The sequence below is a fragment of the Calidris pugnax genome, unplaced genomic scaffold (genome assembly GCF_001431845.1).
Source record: "Calidris pugnax isolate Ruff unplaced genomic scaffold, ASM143184v1 scaffold199, whole genome shotgun sequence".
NCBI lineage: Eukaryota > Metazoa > Chordata > Aves > Charadriiformes > Scolopacidae > Calidris > Calidris pugnax.
Genome location: NW_015090970.1, coordinates 1,075,940 through 1,094,031, shown reverse-complemented (window position 1 = coordinate 1,094,031; position 18,092 = coordinate 1,075,940). Strand labels below are relative to the sequence as shown.

The window sequence follows — 18,092 nt, the reverse complement described above, 5'->3', positions numbered from 1 at the left end:
ACAACAGCTCGGGCTCATTGAAAAATTCCAAACAGTTGATTTAGATGCAGAAAGTAAAGGTGCTTCATTGGAGCCTAAAATGTGAATAACCTTCCGTTCAAAAGCAGTGAAAGTGCAATTCTTCAGTTTGTCCTGGGTATGAATCAGGTGAAATTGCAGCGTTGAGGACAGCGTGCCATGCTGCAGACTTGCAGAGCTTATTCCAAAGATCCTGCTTTCTCGTTTTCCAGGCCAACTAAGATGCACGTTGCTCTCAAAAGATTCCAGAGCTACCAGCATGTGTATCGGGCTCTGGGGAATAAATAAGAACTTGAGAGAAAACAACCTTAGGGTGTACTCATAACTGCACCAATCATCCTGCCAGTTGAGCCATGAAATAGCTTTTGTTCTTGCTTTAGAGGAAATGTTTTCTGTTCCAGGCAAGGCCAAAGCTTCTTTGCAGGAGGGAAATAGCAAAGTCTGCAGAACAAAATTGATTTTCTGTTATTATAAAGCACGGAAGAGGATACCAGGTTTCTGATAGCCTGTTGCGGTATGCACAGTAAAGCTAAATACTCAGAATAGACATTTGATTTTTAATAATTAGTTTCAGTCCTCATTGGAAGAAAATTATGGTTTTGGAAATTTTCGGAGTCAGGCATTCCAAAAACCAACCACCCTAAATGTTTCTGAATCAACATCCCCTCCCCTGGACAGGCAGCTGCTGAACTCGGTGTCTGGAAAATTCCTGCTTTGCCCTTATGTTCGAGCAGAGTCTGCAATGTGGCTACATATACAAGGACTATGGCTTCCAACAAAAATTCCTTTTATTTCACTAACTCTTAAATAAATTATTCCTGAACTGCTTTTATTCAGGACCTCAGCCTAGGAGTCTTTCTTTTCTTTTCTCTCTCTTTTTTTTTTTTTTGACTTAGTGCAGACGATTGCCTCTTTGCTTGTAAAGCTTTTAGTCCAGTAAGAATTTGTTAGACAGTGTTTTGCAGAAGCAAGTACTTGCTGTTCTGCTCCTTAGAAATGTGCACAGGTCTCAAAAAACCTGATAGAAAACATTAATCCCATCAACCTGAGTTATTCCCTGTTCTCTTTGGCAGTGATGTGTCAGGGGAAGCAGAGCTGCAGGTGGAGGTGCCAGACTCCATCACGACGTGGATAACGGAAGCCGTGGGTCTGTCGGAGGAGAAGGGCTTGGGCATTGCCAACCAAACAGAGCTGAAGACCTTTAAACCTTTCTTCATTGATTTCACCTTGCCCTACCACGTCATCCGGGGCGAGCAGACCAAAATTCCTCTGACTGTCTACAATTACTTACCCGTCTGTGTAGAGGTAACGACCTTCTTCATTCCCATTGCTGTGTCACTAAATCATGTTTTATCATCAAAATTTCCTAAGTGATCTACAAGTCAGGGTAGATCAGGTATAGGGATAAGATAGTGATAAGCTCATCATAATGTTTTGAACAAGATAAAAATATCGCTTTTCAATGCGAAGAAATGTCATTGCTTTATTTTAGCTTGAAATAACTGTAGTAGTCTGAAGGGTCTTGCAATGCTTCAGAGACACAAATATTGAAAAATGTAGAGAAGGCAATTAGGAAGCTTACGCTAAACCACAGGGGAGAATTTCCTTCATAATCAGAAAGTAGTTTATTTTGAAAGAATGCCTTTTTTTCAAGAAATCCTGTCTCCCTGGATATTTTATTTTCAAACTCAGTATCTCTGTAGCTCCAGCAGTATCGTTCTGAACTACTGGTGGAATGGCTGAGCTGGAAGTAATGCTGTCACTCAAATATATTACTGGAAGGTTTGAAGAATGAATAACCTGTGCATACTCTGATTTTATTAAACATTTTGTGGTTTTTGGATTTTTCATATATATCCGTTGGTTTTGCAGCTGAAATTTGCAATAAATGGCATTCCAAAATTTTCACAGGTCCACGTGAAGATTTCTGTTCCAAAAGGCATAAAGTTTGTTGGGCATCCCGGGAAACACCATCTGACAAGAAAGAAGTGCGTTGCCCCTGGGGAAGCTAAACCCACCTCTATCGTTTTGTCCTTCAATGAGCTTGGACTCAGCAACATCACTGGTAGTATAGACATAAAAATAGCTTGCTGCTTGAAGGAGTTTTACAAGTGGTTTTTTTTTAATCCTCTTTCAGAAGAAAATTCTGATTTCCCTAGTATCCCAAAGTGGAGTCGTTCGTTCCGCTTGCTGCCAGTTTAGCTTTTCAACCTCAACTGGGGAGTCTGTACAAACAAACTTCAGGAGGTTCCCTAGTTGTGTGATACATTTAAGGTTTGGACCTGTTACATTTCCCTTGAAAGATCAGTGGAAATTCTTTAATAAGAAAAAAACCCCACAAAATCTGTACATCTTTCATGCAAATAATCACAGTAAAAATTATGCAACACTGAAAACTGGGAAAAGGTATCTCTTGTTGCGCTGGGATTGTCCAAATGTTGTCCAATTTTATATGTAACTATTCACATACTTAGAGAATAAAGGTAGTATGAGACCCGTAGTTACAAAACAGGGGTTTAAACTGAAAGAGGGGAGATTTAGATTAGATACTAGAAAGAACTTCTTTGGTGTGAGGGTGGTGAGAGCCTGGCCCAGGTTGCCCAGAGAAGCTGTGGCTGCCCCATCCCTGGAGGGGTTCAAGGCCAGGTTGGATGGGGCTTGGAGCAACCTGGGCTGATGGGAGGTGTCCCTGCCCATGCCTCCCAATGCCTCAATGATCTTTAAGGTCTCTCCCAACCCAAATCATTCTATGAATCTGAAACACTTGATGTATCATTAATCAACTGCATCTAATTAGTTTAGATCATCACTTGAACTCCTGAAGATCTTCCTATCGCAAAATCTCTGCTACTTTTCCCTTCTGTTTCTTAGCAAAAGCTTTTGCTTATGGTGGAACTAATTGCTGCCAGGATGGGATGCAGCCCTCAAAGAATGGCAAGCACTCCGAGGACAACTACGTGGACAAAAGGACCCCTGTGGGAGTGGATTATGTTCGCAGTAGTGTTATTATTGAGGTAAGAAAATATAAATCTGTAATAATTTAGAAAAGAGAATTATAAATGTTTGGGCAAATCATGGCAGTTTTTAGGTAGCTAATCAAATGTGAATAAGTTTATAAGAATCTTCAAGTTAATTTATGGTATGTTTACATGATTGGAAATAACCGGTTTTAGTGATACAGGTACTGAAAGGGCCTGTTTGTTTCTGAGTTTGTGCTGGTGAATCTCCAGTACTGCTCAGAAGAAAAAGGGACAGAAATTTTATTGGGTACGTTTACTCTGTTAAGCTAAGAAAAAAGCTGTGATGTGAGATTAGCAGGTAGTGGTTAGCATAGCTCTAGCAGAATACAGCATAAGAATTTTTTCTATAAAGGATAAAAACCACTGTACAGCAGCAGAATATTATTTTGGTATTTTGTGAGAAAAACTGACTGGCTGTTACTGCTAATCCAAGCACTGTGTCTTCATGTGTGGATTTCTGTCTTTATACAGCCAGAAGGACTGTCCAGAGAATATACCTATAGCGTGTTCTTCTGCCCAAATGGTAAGCTCATGATTTGAATGAGATATTAAGTTTCTTTGATTTAATTATAAATAGAAACATGCAGCTTCATCCCATTAAAAGAAAAATCTTTGTTTCCATTTGTCTATGATTGATGAGTTATGGCGTGTAGGAGGAACTTTTGAATAAAGAGTCTTTCTTACCGGGCTGGCTAATTATGAATTTGCTTTAACTGCCCAAGTGATTTCTGGAAATGGCAATTAAATTCCTTTCCTTTCTGGAACAGTTTGAGTATTCAGCACTGTGGACAGTAACGGTGACTGTACTTCTTTTCAGTTGATGTTTTAAAATTCAGTTCTGGAATCAGCGTGTCCTTTCCGCCTGAGATTTGGATAGCTCAATTTTGGCTCCAGTAGCTAAACAGAAATGCTTTTGACCACTAGATTAGAACTGAAAAGTTGCTCACAGAAATCCAGCTAAGCAGCTTGAATTGAAGGATCTTCTGTCTTGGAAGGGGGATATAAATAGAAGATGGGAAGAAACATCCACCTGTATTTTTATAATTTCTATAAGAGAAGCTGGAAAAGGAACACGTACTTAAGAAATATCTGTTTGTTTAAATTTTAGTAGTTAGCTATGGGTTATTTTTGAATATGTGAGCTAAGCTCTAATTCTTCCAACGTTCCATTGTTTTTCTGACTAGAGAAAATACACATTTCTACACCTAACAAATATGAGTACCAATACATGCAGAAACCTGCTCAGATGACACACTTTGACATCGCTGTGAAGGCACACAATGACGCTCACCTGGCCTTGTCCTCTGGCCCACATGACATGGCAGAGATGACTGAGATTGTTATTGGTGGCCATCAAAATACTAAAACATGGATTTCCATAAGCAAAATGGGTGAGCCGGTGGCCAGCAGGGACACAGCTGGTATCCTCTCCTGGGATGAATTCCGCAGCTTCTGGATCAGCTGGAAAAATGGAATTATCCAGGTAGTGAATTTATCTATGTAATGGTCTGGAAGTCTCTTGCTTTCTTAAATAGAGTTTGAGCACACACAAACAACAGATATTTAATTAGTCTTTTTGGGCAAAAGCTTTGTTCCTGTTGCTTTCTCTATATTAAGTCTTAATCAGGCTGTTTTAATCAGAACATACCTGCTTGCCACGTTATGGTCTCAGGACCTCAGTTTTCGATGTTTTCAGTACTAAGTGTGCTGAAGGCCTGGGAAATTCTCATTAAACTTCCATGGATTGTTTTGTGGGTGGGGGAAGAGAAAGATATTGGTCCATGGACAATGTTCTCTGGTGCACACAGAACTTAGTAGCTCCAAGGACACATGGAGAGTGGCTTCATACGTGTAGGTTCTTGGAACTGCATGGTTTTTTGTTCCTTTCAGGTTGGCCACGGTACTCGGGTGCTAAATGAGTCTATTATTGTGGAGTGGACAGTCCCCAAACAGCTTGAGGTGAAGTACATTGGCTTTTCCACAGGCTGGGGGTCAATGGGAGAGTTTAAAATTTGGAGAAAAGAAGAGACTGATGAAAATCACAATGAAGCATTTACTCTTGGAGTTCCCCACAACATAATTCCAGGATCAGAAAGAGCTACGGCTTCAATAATAGGTACCAATTCTGAGGAGGTATCACTAGGTACTAGTTATCAAATACGAAGAGATATTGCAGCTGTTCCTTGCTTCTCACCAGTATTTGAGTAATACAGACCAGATAAGATAGTCATAGGTAATTACAAAGGTATATTCTGCTTAATAATTGAGGTGGGGGGGGCGGTGGTTGTGGCTTGTTTGACTCTGAGTTGCCAGTGACTTAAAGTTGGTAGCGTCTGAGGGCTTTGTGAGGCACTGGCTGTTAGAATCCATAGTATTCACTTCATAATCATCATAATCACAGACTGTGCTGTGTTCTAAACTTGTAGTCTAAATTGTGGACTCATGGATAATCAGACTCTTAAATGTGAAATTTCTTTTTTCCAGCAAGAGCTTGAAGGGCTAAGACTTAACATTTGAAGGACTTCCAAATTATGATACAGTTTATTTAAGGTGACGGTTGTGTATCAAGTAGAAATAGCGTAGTCAGGTGGGTTTTAATCAAAAGAAATCAAAAACAAAGCGTAATTCCTTAATACTGACCATATCTCCTCTTTTTCAAACAGGAGATGTGATGGGTCCTACATTGAACAACTTGGACAATCTTTTGCGATTACCATTTGGATGTGGGGAGCAGAACATGATCCATTTTGCTCCCAATGTTTTTGTCCTCAAATATCTGCAGAAAACCAAACAGCTCAGTCACGAGGTGGAGAGTGAAGCTACTGACTACCTTGTTCAAGGTAACTCATTACACTTACAGGCCTTTTGTCCTTTTATAAATTGTAAGTTAGAAGAGAGTTTTACCAGTCTCACATTGTCCTTTCTAGTCAAGAGTATCCCAAGTGATGAGGATTCGTCATTTCTTGTAGGATCATCTCACAGGCTAACAAGATTTTGATGGCAAGATGTTTTCCCTTGATATGTAGCCTGTGCTTTCCCATCAATACCTCCTAGTTTACATGCTGATATCAATTTTTTTATCTTTTTTTTTTTCTTAGGCAGTTTATTTCTATGTTTAAACATTTCAGAAAGTCAAAGAAAATGAAATTTAATAAAGGTCTCTATATTTAGTTTTTTGCCTTATTCCTAAATTCTCTTTCCAGTCTTTTAGAACTGGAGTCCACATGACTCTTCTCTGAACTTTCTCTTTTTTAATAGTATTTTCTTAGTAACAGTACACCCAAAATCACAACTTAGTATGCAAAGTAGTTAACCTAGAGCCATGTAACAAAGGTTTTGTTCTGTCCTGTCAGTGTCCTGTCCTATCTCACTAAACAGCTTACAGCAATCTATCTTTTCATGCCTTGTTTTCTCGGCATTTGTTTGGGAAGAGCCACACGCAAAATAGTTTCATAACTAAATGGAAGTAAGAATTCAGAGGTCATTATAAACAAGAATGACCCAAAGGGACAAAGCTGTCTTGTGTATGAGTCAGACAATAGTCATGTCATGAAATCAGAGGTGACAGGATGAGGTGGTTCTCCTCTGAAAATATAAATATAAAATGTAATATGTAATATATTTCTTGTATTCAGCAGTAAAAGCCCTGTGTTGCTTCTTTTGCCTGGCCACAGTCCTTTCACTTGTAATTTTTTGTGCTTGCTGATAGCAGTAAGACAAAGGGAATTTTTTAATAGTCTGGTCAGTTTTTCCTTTGCGGTATCATTTGCTTTTGTTTCTTTTGATGAATCTGCAACCCTTCCAGGTTTTTTGGCTCCAGGCTCTGCCTGCTAATTAACCCTTGCAGAAGAAATCCTCAGGAGTTTTAAACTCTTCTGTGTTTATTGGAGCCCTGCCAAGTATAAGGTTTAGATGGGAAAGTCCCTTTGCTCACTCTAGAAGGCTTTTGTGAGTTACCAAGCCAGAAAGCTGTTTCATCACTTAGTCATCTGTCACAGAAAGTGCTGATACCTGACAATTCCTGTGTATTCCCTAATTTTTAGAAGTGGCCTGAGCTCAATGAGTCAGTAATTTTTCTGCTCCCCTGCAAGACAGTTTTTCCAAAGCAGGTGAACAGGGGAAAACTAGAAAGGGGAACGTCTCCGGTGAGTCCCAGCACCTAGAGGAGTGCTTAGGAAACAGAAGAGTTCAGAAGAGCAAGCAAGACTTAAAAATCTTTCTTTTAATACTGAATCTTTTAAAATTTCAAAGTTTTAACATTTCTACTGGCCAGGAGGCAGGAGCTGTAGTCTTACAGCTGAATGGATTTCTGAATCGGCTCCAGCGGACGTACACTGAGCTGGCTTTAGCACTCGTAGCAAAATAAGAGGTTGCCTCGGGCAGCAGAATCCCTTGCACTGGTGCCAGATGGTCAGAGTCTTCATTCACTTTAAATACTTGCTTTTCTCTATGTGAGGATTTTGGACTCTCCCAATTCTTTTGTGACTTCCAGGCTACCAGCGCCAGCTGACCTACAAGAGACAAGATGGTTCATACAGCGCTTTTGGCGAGAGGGATTCCTCGGGGAGTATGTGGTGAGTTGCTATTTAAAACAGAGTTAGAAAATCCAGTGTTTGCTAAATGGGAAAAATACACAATTGGCAGGGAAAGAAGAGTCATTTTTCCAGCTTCCATCGTGGTATTGCACACAGTGGAGAACAGAAATAATACTCAATGACTATAGACTTACTGTTTCAATGCTGCTGAGCGTTCGGGCTACACTAGTAGGTGTATTACAATTGTTTCAAGACTTGGGGGCAGTTCAGGTAGTCACATCTGCTAATGTATCCAGGCTTTAGGCACAGAAACTACAGTTAAGGATCATTTCTGGTCTACTGTAATTGGAGTATCAGTGTGTTGGGGCATTTAAACACCTAATTCCACTTGGGGAATGGAGCTTTGCCTGAAGCTTGTGGAAAGAAACTTGCTGTCTCTAGAAGTGGCAGAGGCTTTTACCAGGGTAGAAAAATAACCCCCACCAAAACCAACCCAAAAAACCCCAAAGTCTTTTTCCAAAGTGCTTTCTATCCCCTCGTGGATGAAATGGAATGGATGGGTTTACGCCCTGAGAATTGAAGAGCAGGACCTTTCAGAGTCAGAAAATAGGAGAACCAGAAATTCGGAAACTGAGAAATCAGCTCATCTCACTGATGTCCCCCTTGGGAAACCATGGCCTTTAAGGCTGTGTGTTACATCACCTTGGCGTGGTGGTTGACTGTAACGTCTCAGATGTAGTAGATTCCTGTCTTCATTCATTTGTTTGTGCTGTCATTTGGCTTCTCCATCTGCTCTGTACTTTGCTCTAAACGGATTTTGTTGGTGAGCTCATAGTGAGGGGAAGTACCGCTTCTGTGATGCTGCTGCCTCACTGGTTCTAAGATAGTAAACTTTTATCTCAGATCTGGCATCTCCCAGTCCCTAGATGTAAAATACAGTGACACAGAATTACTTAACACTTGAACAATGCCCTGCCAGGCAGCGTGCTTTCTACCCTCCCATTCCTCAGGGGCTTGTAAAAGGAATGATTCAATCTCCCAAAGCTGGCCAGAGTTCGCACTTCTTGCATGTCAGAGGTTTAGAATTCCAAAACCACTTCGGTTGCTTTCCTAAGCCTTAATTCTGTATAAAGTCTAACACAGCCTTGGATTTTAGCAATGGGTCTGGATTTCTTTTTAGTTTTAGTTACAGTAAAAAAATTGGAAAATTTGTTCTTCTCTTTTCTTTACAAATAATTCCATACTTATAAAGATATTGATTCTTAAATTAAATGCTTTAATGATTTGGGTGTCAGATGAGCACCTATAAAAGGGAACGGAATTTCAGAGTGCGTCATAACTACAACAAATATATGTTCCATTTATACTTTTCAATTTAATTTGTTGACCCTTAATCCTGTTCTTATTCAGAATTTTGGACGGTGTTCAGGTGCTTTCATGTACCGTTAACTTTTTAACGGTATTTAATGTTTCCCCAACAAGGTTTTTCAAATTTGTGCTTTCTAAGAATGTTGCTTTCCCCTGACTGATACATTATTCTGAATTGGTTTTCTCAGTAAAGACGGTAAATTCTTATTTACAGGCTAACAGCATTTGTCCTCAAGTCCTTTGCACAGTCTCGTGGGTTTATTTTCATTGACCCGAAAGAGCTAACAGCTGCCAAAGACTGGATCATCCAGCATCAGAAAGAAGACGGTTCTTTTCCTGCTATGGGTAGGATACTAAATAAGGACATTCAGGTAAAAACTATACAGACTCAAAATCATGCAATGGGTGCATTTTTTAAGTTGTTGTTAAAGCATGAAGGGATGCAGTTACCTTATGCCTAATATGAGCGTTGCACTTGAAAGGCTGGAATGGGATAGGAAGAAAGAGGAGAATTTCAGTTAAAAAACAGTTTGTGTGCTGTCCTGTGAGAAGGGAAAGCAAGATGTAGAGTCTTGCAAAACACTTCCAAGTCACATCTTGGAGCATCGAGTTTTGTGCGTTGTGTTCTCAGGCTATTGCTGGGGAAGGAGCTATGGTGTGTGCTTGGGTTCTACATTTCGTACTCCTTACAGGCAAGGAAAAGAAATTCAGTGATGCCACAGCTTCTCTTAGAGTTGTAACATTCTGTGTCTTGCTTCAAGGTCTGTTTGTCCATCATCCTTCTCCCTAGTTTTCATCCAGTGGTTTGTGTCTGTTGCCCTCCAGGGTGGAATCCACGGTAAGATCTCCCTGACAGCTTATGTGGTTGCATCTCTTCTGGAAACTGGTGTAACTTCTGAGGTAACAAAAACTCTTGCCTTCTGCATATCTACCTAATCTTTCTATCTTTTTTAAGCTTGAATTTCCTGCTGTTCACTTTCAAAGGTTCTGTGCTCCCTAGGGTGACAGCGTCCAGGTAACTGGAAAGCCTTGAGATTATTCTAAAGTCAAGGAATCTGTTCTGAAGTTATTCAAGGTGATCTCCCATCCTTCAACCACCAGCTCAAGGATTATTCCACCAGAGAAAAACTTTTCCCTGCACCCCCCTATTCCCCAACCTCTCCCAGAAACGGCTGCAAAAAATGTTTTCTGCCTTGTACTTTCAAGGTGTGGTTGAAAACAGTGCTAATAGCAGTTTAACTAGGGCCGTGTAGGCTTTGGGGATCCAGAGAACTTCTGCGGTCTGCCTTTGGTACAGTGGCCAAAATGCTACTGCTATTAGATTACCGTGTCTTTGGAGCTGCACTCCTGTAATGAGCTGGTTGGAGGGCTCCAGAGAAAAATGTTTCTTCATAATGAGACAGAACAGGAACACTCCAGAAGAAAGAATCGCTACATCGGAGCGTGCGATTGTGCTGCGTAATTGTTGAAGTAGAAGAAAATTAAATCACTTCCAGTATAACTGGTATTTTAGAGATTCCTTCTTAAAACTCATGGTAAAAACAGTTCTACTTGCAGATGTGCTGAGCAAGTCAGGAATAAAATTCTTCACTTGCTCTTCAGCAGCCAAGGGAAGGAGTGATGGCGGGGGAGTAGGTCTGCACAGGTAGAAGTGGAAAATTAAAGCAGGAGGTGTGGTGGGTGTTTCAGCACATCTTGGGGATCTGTACTCCCTGGGATTGCCCGTTCAGGCAAAACCCAGTGAGTTTATGGAGAGTTTGGGACAGGAAGTGTAAACAGCAGTTTGTTCAGAATCAGAAACTCTGTGATAATCTCAGCACTTCTGATGGCATCCCTGTAGAGCTGGAAGAGTGAGACCTTGCTGCCGTTGCAAGCAGATGCCCCTAACCCCCATTTCTTGTTGGAGTGGAAGGCCTTCAACCTTATCAAAAATTAAAAACAACAAATTAGAAAATCTTCCAATTCCAGTAACTTTCTGCATCCCTGTCAGCAGTGTCCCTCCTCCCAGCAGTGATGTGATGCTCTCTCTGGGCTGCTGTGTGTCAAGACAGCCCTAGCGTTTTTATTTGCTGGAAGTGCAGTTTATGTGGATCTAATGGTTTTCCTAGAGGAGATTTGCAAGTGTTACTAATGATCTGAGCTAGGAAATGAGGAAGGGGAAGGTTAGTGCCACAGGGAAATCAAAGGAAACCAAATTACATCAAGTCCAATTAAATTGTTTCTATAAATTATCAGAGCCACGTTCCTACATGGTGAGGTCATTGAGGGAGTTAATAAAACATGTTTGTTGGCTGCAGGGACCCCTGGGAACCTTGGCCTTTATTATCCTCTGGCGTCTGCTAGACGCTCCGGAGTGTCAGGAACACAATCAAACCTACAGTGGAGAGCTCGCTTTGCTCTGTTCATCTGCTGCCTTGCAGGGGCATGACATTTCTTCAGCTTTAGGGGGAATAAACCTGTCTCAATATTAGTCTAGATCATTCTTGCTGGGCTGTTCGTTCCTTTTTTTTGAATTTGCGATGCGTGGCTTTTCTTAGGGAAAACGTTAGTGTCATTCTGCAGAGAGCAAAAATGCATCTATCTTAGCTTTTTGTTTCTTTTTAAATGGACAGAAAGTAACGCGAAATGAAGTGATTCTGAGATGTAAAGGCTGGTGATATGTCTGGGCTCTTTCCCCTAAATACAGGAAGAAAGAACAGCCGTTGAGAAAGCAAAACACTTCCTAGAGTCCAACTTGTACTCGGCAGAAGACCCCTACACCACTGCCCTGACTGCGTACGCCCTGACGCTGCTGCACAGTCCCTCCGCTGCTGTGACGCTGCGCAAGATGAACAGCATGGCCATCACACAAGGTACTGTGCTCCTGGGGCCAGGCTGGCACGTCCCTGCCCTGGGAATCCTCTTACAGCAACAAGCAAAAAGCCCTCACGACTTGAACAATCTATTGAGTTACTGGAGAGGACAGAGCCTGAGAGATGAGGGCTTTCTCGCCTTCTGGTGAGGGGGCTGGAAAACAAATCGTATGAGGAGCGGCTGAGGGAGTTGGGGCTGTTTAGTGTGAGGAAGAGGAGGCTGAGGGGAGACCTCATCACTCTCTACAACTTCGTGAAAGGACACTGTAGAGAGGTTGGTGCTGGTCTCTTCTCACAGGTCATTAGTGACAGAACGAGAGGGAACGGCTTCAAGCTCCAACAGGGGAGGTTTAGATTGAACATTAGGAAGGAATTTTTCACCGAAAGAGTGGTCGGGCATTGGAACAGGCTGCCCAGGGAGGGGGTGGAGGCCCCATCCCTGGCTGTGTTTAAGGGCCGTTTAGATGCAGTGCTGAGGGACATGGTGTAGGGGAGGACTTTGTAGAGTAGGGGAGATGGTTGGACTCGATGATCCCAAGGGTCTCTTCCAACCTAGACCATTCTATGATTCTATGATTCTCCGTAGAGAGGGCTGAGTGCCTTCGTTCTGCACATGCAGCTGATGCTGGGGGAAGACAACTGCATCAGAGCCTCCGTGGTGCCTTTCCTGTCAACAGGACAGTTTGCCTTGTAACACGTCACATTCTCTGATGGTGTATTTTAATCCAAAATCCAAGAATTGCCTTATTTTCTTCATTGAGCCGTCTTTGTAATTGCAAAGGGAGCCTCTTGCCCAGGGGATGCTTGTCTAAAAGGAGGGACAGTGCAGTTGGGGGCATGAGTCTGTTCTTTGAGTACATATTCCACTGTCCTCTTTTTTTTCTAGATGGCTTTACACACTGGAGCTTGACAGGAACTCTCGTTACTGATGAAGATACCTTCATGGGATTTAATGATGGTCTCTCTCAATCAGGTACCTGTACTGCCGAGACAGAGGGAATGGCTGCAACAACAGGCCACATATTCTAGTTATCTGTTTATATAATACACTTTAAAATTTCCTTCACCAGTTTCTTTATTTTTTTCCCCAATCTGTTAGCATTTCTGGAGGGACACAAGGTTTTGGTCCCCAAAACAAGCTTCGTTAGCCAAGGTATTCTGAAAATGACAGTTGGTCAGAGCAGGGTCTGGATGAAATGAGAGCTCGTAAAAGGCGGGTAACATTATGCTGAAAGAGCTGAGAGCAAATGAGAGACAGAGCTAGATGTGCTCAAGACAGGACTGACTTTTGAGCCCCGGCTCTCTCACCATTTCTCACTCCAGTTTTATAAAGTGACAGATACAGAAGAGTGAGACCCGTATGGGATTCCATCAGGAAAGAATAATTTGAAATGCAAATCTGAGAGAAGCCAAATGCACTTAATTTTAGAGCTGTTTAGCTTTGTATTTTCAAATGGACTTTGGGATTGTGTCACCTGCCCAGATTCTCACATCTAGATGATATTCTGATATATTTTTTTTATTTCTCCCCCTTGCAGTTGTTTCTGCAGAAGTGGAAATGACGTCTTATGCCCTTTTGACATACACACTCCTAGGAGACGTGGCCTCTGCACTCCCAGTGGTAAAATGGCTTTCACAGCAGAGGAATGCACTTGGAGGATTTTCATCTACTCAGGTGGGCTGCCTCCAAAAAAGGTAACTTTAATGCATGCATAATCAATTGTAGAAATCAATTAATTCAGGAATGGTCAATGCAGAGTTTCCATCTAGAGTCTAGACAGAAACCAATTGTGTCCTGGTAAGAAGAAAAACTTCCCAGTGCTCTTTGTGGCTTCCTTCTTGGATGATAATTTGAAAGGAACCTAGACTTTGTCCTTAGAGATGCCTTTAAGAGTAAAAGTGAACACAACCTGGTATTTCTTTTGCTATCATAATTCATAAGGAAGATTATGCTACCAGAAGCTGATGACTGAACAGCACAGTGCTTGTTTATAAGTTAACTATGTTCCTATATTCCTCACTGTTCTGATCCCCCTCTCTCTTCTGATCCCTAGGACACGTGTGTAGCCCTGCAGGCACTGGCTGAATACGCTATCCTTTCTTATGTTGGAGGAGTCAACCTTACCATTTCCTTGGCTTCTACCAATCTAGACTACCAGGAGACCTTTGAGCTTAACAAGATGAATAAGAAAGTCCTCCAGACTGCAGTGGTAGGTGGTTTTGTGTTTATGTAGCCAAATTTTTAAAGAGATCCACGTGAGCTGGGTTTTGAATGACAGTTCGGGTAAGTTCAGTAATGGTAAAAGCACCAGTTAAACACTGAGGTCTTGGGACTTTCTGGGGTTTTATGGCTGGGTTCGGATGTGAATGACGCAGTACTTGAAGTTAAAGGCATTTTTTACCGTAACTAATGCCTGATGCTTATTTTGTGCTGCTACCACCGTTAAATGCAGGTGGCTGAAAAGATTAAGACATTCTCACTCCACTTCTGAAGTTGCATTTATAGCCAGAAAGATAATTTTGTACAGAATAAAGCTAAAATTGATATTTGTTTGATTTCTGAGTGTCGTGTCTTGACTGTGTCTTAACTGTGGATTCTCTCCAGATCCCCAGTATCCCAACGGGGCTGTTTGTGAGTGCCAAGGGTGAAGGCTGCTGTCTGATGCAGGTAAAATTGCCATGGGGCTGGAGAAAGTATGAGTGGGTCATCTCTAAACTCACAGTCTGTTTGCTACTTTTTTAATCCCAGTTTGCTGTGAGGAAGGCGTCACACTTTGACTTTTTCTCAAAGGAATTATATAGCGTGGAGTTGATTTAATTCATAGAAGGAAATGTGATTGTACGAGGGTGAATCTGCTCTGGTAAAGCTTTACCTACATATAACTGTGTTGCAAAGCTTCTGTTGCCTCTGGGCCTGCCATGACCTCTCTCTGAAGAGATCTGGTGTTTGTGCTGATCTTTGTAGGTGCTGTGAAACGTTGGAGTCTAATGACTGTCCTGGTTTGGTTTGGTTTTTTTCTCCCCTTGTCTCCTGCAGATTGATGTCACTTACAACGTACCCGATCCCATCGCCAAACCAGCTTTCCAGCTCCTGGTGAACCTGAAGGAGCCAAAGTCAGAGCAGCACCTTCAAGCTCCGAATCTCCCTCGGTCTGTCTCTCCGGACGAGAACCGCTCCGAAGCCTTGCACAGAGAGAGGGCTCTGGTGGATGATGATGACCCGGCTTCGGATCAGGACCATCAGGAATACAAGGTCATACTGGAGACGTGCACTAGGTAGGACATGCCAATCTGCATCGTGTCCTGCCTCTCTCTCAGAGACCATCTAGTTTGCTGAGCAGCACGTCTATACTGATACAGGAAAAATACCAAATTCTTTCTTGCTGCACTGTCTGTATCTCAAACGGTGTAAGACAGACACACCTCACATGCAGAATTTTAGCCATAATTGTGGGTTATAGGACAGAGTTATTGCATGGACATTCATGAGCCTTGGCTGCTGGCATTAATAATTTTAGTGTTAAGTGTATGTCAAAGGTAGAGAAACAGAACAAAATCTACCAAGAGGGCAACACCTTGGGGTTTTATTATTTAGTCTCATTATTGCCTCTCCAAAACCTGAAGAAGACAAATCAAATGTCATTGGCTTGGATTGTAGAAGAGCGAGGTAATTTCAGCTGATTAACTCATTTCTTAATCACTTAGATAGTTTTTATAAAGATTTTTGATTTTTCTTTGTCTTGCTGATTCTTCAGTTTTGGATACCAAAAACCTAATAGCAGATGTGTTATGAATTTGGACTCTATGATAAATATGCAGGTATTTGTTAGTAAGCTCTCTAAAGCTTATTGTTTCTCTCCTTATTTTGCATAAAGAAATTTAAAATAATTTTTAAAGATGGCATGATACTAAAGCTCCAGAAGTTTCATTCCTAGCTCTCAAGGCACTTTGCAGAGACATTAGCAGTTCTGCCTCATTTCATAGATTGGGAAACTTAAGATATTAAAAGAAAACAGCTTGTCTATAGACAACCAGCAGCGAGAATAGTTTCTGACCTGTATCCGATCCACTTACGTGTTTTGCTGAGACAGTCAGAGCTGCAGCTGGTGTTGGGGAGGTGGCTTATAAAGTCTTGTCAGTCCTTGAAGATGCCTGTAACTAAGGAGGCTGCCCTGCATCAACACAACCTTTCTGTTGTTATTTCTGAAACTTCTGCCCTGGGAATTGCCTGAGCAAAGACAGAAATTTGAGAGGAAGCCCAGTCCAGGGAGATTGATTGCTTGGAAAGAAAACAAAAGCAAATGAAATCTTCCCTTTCCTCCCCTTCTTCCTGTAATGATGCTCTTTTAACTCCTTCATCATCTTAGTTAGGCAACGCGAATAGAGCAGTGCATCTAAGGATGACAATTGAAATATTTTGAGCTTCAGAATGTAATTGTTTAAGTGTTGTCATGCTCAGTGAAGTCCTTGGGGCACTTTTGAGGAGTTAGGGAAAAAACAGTATGGGAAATAGAGGGCTGTGATAGAAGAGAGAATGGGAAAGATGCAGGTAAAGGGACAGTATAGGATTCTGGAGTATGGTGCATGGAGTTAGATCAGGATTAACAAGGTGTAATGTCTGCGGGAGACTTTCAGCCCTGAACTGGTTTACACAGAGCCAACTGGATGTTCCATCATCTTGGGCTGCTGTGGGTGTATGAGCTTGGCTGTGGCGTTACATCCAGGGCTTCAGCAAACTCACCACCCACCCCAGCTGTGGGGGTCTCTGAAGAGAGGCTTCCAAGCAGCCCTGCAGGAGCCAGTTTGGATCTGGCAGATTTGGGGCTGGCAGCTGTGCACTGTGTTTTCTCGGTGCTGGGCATGAGCTAATAAGCCCTCCTGGGTCCAAGCTCGTTGTCCTTATGGTGCAACTAAGGAGCAAACAGGTAATCTGCCAAGGAGGGAGAGTTTGGAGCTGACTCTGGGTGAGTGCAGAGAAAAGGAGCATTGTTCTGGAATTAGCAGGAGCTTCGTTACAGCATCGACTCCTCTGCCATACTGCAAAAAACAAATCTTCCACAATGGCCCAAATAAACTTTCTCTCCACCCCTTCTTGTGGGGTTTTTATTTTATGCACACTTCAGCAGGAACAACTCTGAATTTCAGTGGCTTTTTGGAGTCCTCATTGGTATTCTAGAGGATGGTATAGAGTGAATTCTTTAACGCTAGTAACTAGGGAGTGAGTTTGCTGACTCATTAGCAAAGATGCTTTTCTCAATGTCAATTAAATGCTGGGGGAAAATGGCCATTTACGAAACCCCAGGGTTGAGAGAGACTGCCTGGTGTTGGGAAGTAACATTCCTCTTACACCACAGTCCATTTACTCCCCTCCACTTGGGAAAGAACAGAAGTTTATTCTACTCCAAGGGGTTATTTCCTTTTACCAAATGCATTTTCTCAGTGATTAATCAAAAACAATGCAGGCAGCCCCACAGGAGACTACATCCCATTCTTCGTTTCTGTCTCCGTTTGCCTGGGCATCTCCTACTCCTCTGCCCTCTGTGAATTGTGCTTAATTTTTGTGGAGTAACAGCAGAAAAGAGGATTTTGTAAAACAAAGGAGACTGTGGCTTTCAACAAATCCTTCAAAGACGAGTAGATCCTTTTAATAATTTTTTCCTCTTTAGTTGGTTTCAATTGCTCTCCATCCTGAGCTGTCCATGTACCGTTTGTTCTTTTGGATCTTGAGTTGGTTTTCCTTCTTTCTCTCTTTTTGTTCTCCTGGGAAGGTGGCTGCACTCTGGATCTTCTAACATGGCTGTCTTGGAAGTGCCGTTGTTTTCGGGGTTCCGTGCAGATATTGAGAGCCTGGAGCAGGTAAGATGTTGCAATGAGAGTTCAAGGCATGATCTTGGGCCAGGACTTGGCGCTCCAATTGGCAGGGATTCCCTTTGGGAAGCAAGAGGAAGCAAATGCCATCGAATGTTAGAGCACTATCTGAAAAGATGCCATTAAAATTGGGGGAGGGAGAAGATTTCACTTGTCAAAAAATATTTATCTGAAATGAGTAAACAGATGTTCTGAGCAAGATTAACAAAAGTACCGAACGTGGCCAAATGAAGGTTTATTACTGAGCACAGTGCACAGTAATTAAATGAGACCCATTTGGAAATGCTGAAGTGAAAATGTGCTCTAACAGGAGCTGTTTATGGCTTCTTAGTGGGCTGTGTTATCTCCAACATCTGGATTCCATTTCTTTGGAGGCTCTGTGTCTTGGAATTTTTTGCCTTTTTCTTTTTTCTTTTTTTTTTTTTTTTTTT

At 41.9% G+C, this 18,092-nt stretch overlaps 1 protein-coding gene across 1 annotated transcript in view; it reads left to right on the top strand.

Moving 5' to 3' along the window:
* Window positions 1-18,092, top strand: part of CPAMD8 (C3 and PZP-like, alpha-2-macroglobulin domain containing 8) — a 50,299-nt gene that overhangs the window by 19,907 nt on the left and 12,300 nt on the right. Inside the window, exons 20-36 of the mRNA XM_014952886.1 lie at window positions 1,092-1,323; window positions 1,930-2,083; window positions 2,890-3,032; window positions 3,510-3,561; window positions 4,223-4,521; window positions 4,929-5,154; window positions 5,702-5,878; window positions 7,531-7,612; window positions 9,156-9,312; window positions 9,767-9,841; window positions 11,628-11,793; window positions 12,680-12,766; window positions 13,332-13,468; window positions 13,848-14,003; window positions 14,399-14,461; window positions 14,831-15,069; window positions 17,562-17,649. Of these exons, the coding sequence (XP_014808372.1) occupies window positions 1,092-1,323; window positions 1,930-2,083; window positions 2,890-3,032; window positions 3,510-3,561; window positions 4,223-4,521; window positions 4,929-5,154; window positions 5,702-5,878; window positions 7,531-7,612; window positions 9,156-9,312; window positions 9,767-9,841; window positions 11,628-11,793; window positions 12,680-12,766; window positions 13,332-13,468; window positions 13,848-14,003; window positions 14,399-14,461; window positions 14,831-15,069; window positions 17,562-17,649 (2,533 nt within the window). The remainder of the gene's footprint in view (window positions 1-1,091; window positions 1,324-1,929; window positions 2,084-2,889; window positions 3,033-3,509; window positions 3,562-4,222; window positions 4,522-4,928; window positions 5,155-5,701; window positions 5,879-7,530; window positions 7,613-9,155; window positions 9,313-9,766; window positions 9,842-11,627; window positions 11,794-12,679; window positions 12,767-13,331; window positions 13,469-13,847; window positions 14,004-14,398; window positions 14,462-14,830; window positions 15,070-17,561; window positions 17,650-18,092) is intronic.